The following is a 5,736-nucleotide window of genomic DNA, read 5'->3' on the forward strand; positions in this document are numbered from 1 at the left end:
GTATTATTTCGTACATCGAAATTCGTGCACATTTCTTCACTTGTGTGTCATSGGATCGCGATAGATGCCGGTAAATAATATCGCCTTGGCAGTGTAATCGTAAATGAGAAAGAGGAATGGATGATTGCATTCGAATTTGGTTGGCTCAAGCGGACGTGCCGAGCGGAAGCTGAAGAGCACCGTAGCCGCCGAGGCAGTGCTACCTTCCTCGTCAACATTTATCTTAGCCACATGCTTGGCATCGCCGATACGCAAATTGTTGGCGAAAAATTCGCTAAGATCACAGTCCTCTGCGAAGAGCGAATTAATGCCAATGTCGCGCAGTACCTGTGGAGAGAGAGAAAGGAATTGTTAAATCGCAAGCTTGAGCAGTAAAGCGTTTAATTCGGTTGCACCGAAGCTACAAAATCATTTACAATATGAAAATATTTCTCACAAGCACTTGATTTGGATCGGTCAGTTTATATGACAGCTATATGCTATAGTGACTCGATCTGCATAATTTCTTCGGAGAATATAACGATGTCTTGAATAATAATCCGTGCCGAATTTGGTGAATATATCTCGTTTATTAAAAAAGTTTTCCATATAAGGACTTGAATTTGGACTTTAAGTTTGTACGGTCCGATATTAGTGATCGATATCTCAAAAACTGAAGAACTAGTTAGAATATATGTATTCAGACGGACAGACGAACATGGCTAAATCGGCATGCTGATCATTTATATCTATGTAACGGGGTTTTCAATAGGGACGCTACAAAAGTAAGGACAACAAACGATGTAATATTTTTTTTTTTTTTTTTTTCACTTTTATCCTGGAGTGTCGTAGTGTCAAGAATATTGCGCATCAATTGAGGAAAAAACACAAATCAGTCTCTCACACGTCGTTCTCAAGCGTTGGGCATCTCTGTGACGTCGTATGTTCGTRAATTGGGCTGAGTACTTGTAAATGATTCGGCTTTTCATCGAAAAATCATCTTCAGCGATGAGGCTCATTTCTGACTGAATGRCTTCGTCAATAATCAAAGTATGTGGTATTCTCCATAAGTCACCATTCCAAAAATTACGGTTTGGTGCGGCTTATGGGCCGGCGACGTCCGTGATGATCAAGACCGGCACGTTACTTTCGATGGGAAACGATACCGCTCAAAGAAAACCGAATATTTTTGGCCCGTATTGGATGATATGTGGTTCCAACAGGACGGCGCCACAATTCACACAGCGAATGTCAGAAACGATTTATTGAAAACCAAGTTTAGTGAACTTCGTACGAATATCGAACTTGGAATTTCAACAGTATCGGCCGATTTATGTAATGTCCAATCTTCGAGTGCAGTTTYGATATGGAACAGCTGCTCRTAGAAACCTGTTATGCCTTCGAAATGAATTTACTGTCAAGTTGACAATTCTTGATCGGATAAAAATYCWGKWCCGGGCCAATTTCGTAGCCTCGACTGTCSTGAGAACGATGCTCTAGCAGGTCGGTGTGTTTTTTGTGTTGTCGCCAGAAGACCAAACCAGTGGCAGTGGATATKGCGTACATATATAACTATTAACATTTGTACCCAGTTCTTGAAACTCGGCTCTCTTAWCTTAACTTTCTATCTTAATAGCGATATTTCACAGATAACATTTTAGCCCTATTCAAAGCAATGGTCTAAGGYAAATGTTAGGAGCACACATAGGCAATATCACTGTCAAAACTTTSAATAATRTTTAAACTAAAAAAAAGTTATRGATGCCACTTACCGGTACCAATTCYAAGTTTTGTTCAAAAGCGAATTTCGGCAGTGASACATCAACCTCGCGAGCCATACCCTCTTTCAGCGCATCGTCCAATGTGTCCGGTGTCAATTTAGCCAAAACACCATCCAAATTGTGGAAKGGTGGCAAAATAATGACCATTGAGATATCCGATTCTTTCTCATTGTCATTGGAAGTGACATAGGGCATTTCCAGCACGTAGGCGCCCAAGTTTTCGTCCAAAGCTAAATTGTAGGTGCCACGTTTGTGCATCATATCGACAAATGATTGTTTACTCTCTGACGTATAGAAGATGTCTTTCTTGGTATCTTTAGGATCGAATTTGTTCGACCACTGTCCCTTGAAGTAGGCGRCATTTGCCAGCACTAATTTTGTTTGTGCGTCGACCTCTCCCATCTTCAACATGTCGGATATTTCATTCCTTGTTACATTACTAATCCAATTATTGATTTCAACGCGACACTCCTCTGACTTAGTTTGGAAATCGAGCGGAGCCAACTCCTGGTGGAATACCTCCTCCACACATTTTGTTAGAACTTCATCTTTATCGAAAAATATGCGATCGGCGGCGGAAAATTGCAGTGGCGTGTTCTTCGAACGGGACAAACGACTGCTACGCTCCAAAGTGTAACCCCTAAGCACGTGATTCTTATTCTCTGCCCACTCCAGCGATAGCGCCTTCGTCAGTTCSGCCTGGGTTTGGCCGCGTGAGCCGAAATAGGCCAAAAGTAGTGCATGATATGTGCTGTACGGTGAAAAGAAGACATTCTCATTGGGTGTGGCCTTATTGATGGCTTGCAGCATAGACAAAGTGAAGTTCTGTTGGCCGCGATACAGATCGGAACGTACGGTGCGYGGCACATTGCTGTCGTCAGGTCTAATTTGGCAGGGTTGTTGTGCAWAGACGACGACGCCCGCCAGACAGCACACGAGCAATGTTAGAATTTGTAAACTGAAACGCGACATTGTGACTTCACCAACGGAGTATCTGCAATGAAATGGCAAATTTTGTTGTAGTGCGTCGAAATATATGCAAGCAAAAGTTTTTTTATTTAGAATTTGGGACTTAAACAAATCCAAATTGTGAACAAAGCGAAAATCGTATAAATCAATGAGTGATTAGATTTGGATTGCTGAAGTCTTTGCCCCACAGCGCTTAGTGAAAAAAACCCACGGCAAGTAAACGCTTTTAGCACAAACGACCTTGTCGTTGAGGCATCGAGCCGCATTTCAAATCGGTGAGACATCACCTTTGGCATGAAACAAAAGCGAGCAAATCACTTTGTCACACTGGGGAGTTGAGTGGTAGCCATTCGCATTAACGCATTTACATAGCTAATATTTATTCAATATTTTTCCAATTCATTTCGTCATTTAAGCAAATTAGCATGGCGGCGACACCGCAAATCAGCTGGCTTGCAAGCTAACAAAACGTGACCCGAATGCTAGGTGATTGGACGCTCTTCAACTTGACTCATTTGGCCCAAAAATCCGCAGTTGTGATTCTGTGTGGGCTGTGATCAAGCACGATTTACACGCGAAATATGCACAGGGGTGTATTACGCGCACCCGTCGTGCTTTGTAGAAACAAAGGTGTTTAATGAGGCATACCATTCCGTACCAATATYACCCTGAAGTTGTTCACGTATGTCTACAAGAGAACTTACAATATTTTTTTTAAGAAATCTGGGTTGCTTAAGACAATATACAGTCGCTAGTATAAGATACGAAGGCTTTCTTAAGCYAGATGTTTTATTGAAAATCTTTTAGAAAGGCTCTGAGTTCAAATACTGAAACAAATTATTCCTTAAATATTTCAGTTGAGACTGCCGAGTCTCGTCCATTATATAGATTTGACTACTATTTGAAAGAAATGTACTCCGAAATTATTTTAGACATGTAAGTAATTTTTATAAATTTGAATTTGTTAGATGGGTCTCCAAAAGTATTCGACAAGTTTTGATAAAATTTAACTCTTAACAACTACTTTGCCCTCAGTAAGGGCAAGGGTTTTTAAAAGGTTTGTGTCCTATTAACGTCCACGCAGTAAGGCTGCGAATCCTACCAGACGCAACTGCAGAAGCTGTATCGAAGACGATGAGGCAGAAGCAACTCAACACTTCCTTCTTAACTGCCCCAAGTTTTAGAGGTCAAGACTTAAACACTTGGAAGCGCATACTTTCAGACAACCCACCGAGCTAGCGGGAATGGAAAATAAACGCTTGTACACATTTGTATTAACTACTAAGCGCTTCGCTAATTTATAGTTCGAACACCGAAGTTTAGGGCGATATTCGATCAGCCATCTAACCTAACCTAACCTTCACATGTTCGTTTCTCAATAACGGTGGAAATAAGGTAAAGAAAAATTAAAAAAAAAGTACCTGTAGACACTAACTTACAAAAGATTTCGAAAAATAAAATAATTTTTTTCGTTATCGGCGAAACAAGAGCCCGAACGTGGTTAGCTGAGCTCATATATGAGAATCGTGTTATTTACGTCTAATCGTGGAAATTTAAACGTCTTGCTTACCGACTGGATTTACCAGCACAGACATATCCTTTACGACTCACTATAAAAATAATAATATTTTGCATAAATTAAGGAGATGATGAGAGATCCGTCGATCAAAGTGAACATTTGTATTAAAATTATTGTCCCAAATCAAACCAAAAAAAGAATACTGAAAATAAGAAAAAAAAAAAGTAAACTAAAACAAGAAACTAATTTTGACCAGTCTATGTGACTTTGCTTGGTAAATTTTGATCGTCATATTTTGGGTATCTTAAACCCGTGGCCGCGACTTGTGTCAAGTCCGCTCCAGCATACAATAAAATGTACGAGTATATTCTCTTAAACGTTTGTATGCGTGCAGAAAAATGCGTAATAGAAAACAAGAAGTAAATAAAAAAATGTCAGTGTGACCAACTGGTGAACACGCACCCACAATCCAATTTTCATATTTTGTAAATTGCGCTGGAAGTAAACGATATTTTTTTTTTTTTTTTTTTTTTGTCAACCTTGTCTTTCAGTAAATCTGAAATAAATCGTTTTTTATCTTAACGAGCAAGGAGAAATAGTTGACAAATTGCAAAACCTTCAAAATAATTGTAAGCTTTGGTCGGCTTAACTAGTTAATGTAAATGGAAAAATTGATTTATTGAACTTACTACATAACCTAATCTTTCGTATCGGATAATTGTCTGATCTAGCGAGCATTCACACTCTAAAGATAAGTATCTACTGAACGTGTACATCATATCACTCACGAATATTTGGGTATGAGAGAGAGTTCTGTGTAAAGTGGTTATTTGAACTTTTGCATCGATACGTAATAAGCTTGTGGCAGCTAAGATACACATCCGCCTCTGCGCAGTAAAAAACCCACGTAGTCCAAACACAAGGAAGGTTCGACGTCGACAAGCAACAATCATAACAGACAGCTGAACTATTTTCTACTCGACTTGCACTTGTGCTATCTGAGAGCACTCATCAACTTGATATGTGGGGACGGCTGTTCAAGCTTCTAACGTAGAGCTGCAAACGAAACCAATGCTTTTCGGAAAAGGCAAAGGAACAGCTGATACGATGAGGAGTGTCGTGTCCCAGTAGAAGAAAACAAACCGCGTACCTCGCMACGTTACAATCAATAGTCCAGCCATTTAAGCTTAATAGTCTAGTCATTATAGTACCCAGCTGTAAGTCTGTAAATATTGTGTATTGACACCCTAAAAGTTGTCTCAAAACCTACATWTGGTAGATACACCCTAGCTGGGTATCTCGAATTCCGAGGTGAACTTACTATAATGACTGGACTACAAATACAACATGTACGGAATGGGATAGATACCGAGAATTGGAGAAAGAAACAAGACGCATTTGCAGACAAAGAAAAGAGAGAGGCCGAAACGAGTGAGTACGAAGAGCATGACAAGACAAGCCGGCTGGCAAGGATAATACTCGCAAATT

The 5,736-nt window shown here is 39.9% G+C and overlaps 1 protein-coding gene across 1 annotated transcript in view; it reads right to left on the bottom strand.

Annotated features, from left to right (window-relative positions):
- Positions 1-6: 6 nt before the first annotated feature.
- Positions 7-5,736, bottom strand: part of LOC108978664 (serpin B8) — a 20,924-nt gene continuing 15,194 nt past the window's right edge. The window contains exons 2-3 of the mRNA XM_018949053.1: positions 1,752-2,754; positions 7-327 (exon numbers count right to left, since the gene is read on the bottom strand). Coding sequence (XP_018804598.1) covers positions 37-327; positions 1,752-2,732 — 1,272 coding nt within the window. The 5' untranslated portion in view covers positions 2,733-2,754 and the 3' untranslated portion in view covers positions 7-36. The remainder of the gene's footprint in view (positions 328-1,751; positions 2,755-5,736) is intronic.

This window comes from Bactrocera latifrons, unplaced genomic scaffold (assembly GCF_001853355.1).
Source record: "Bactrocera latifrons isolate USDA-ARS-PBARC rearing strain unplaced genomic scaffold, ASM185335v1 scaffold_125, whole genome shotgun sequence".
NCBI lineage: Eukaryota > Metazoa > Arthropoda > Insecta > Diptera > Tephritidae > Bactrocera > Bactrocera latifrons.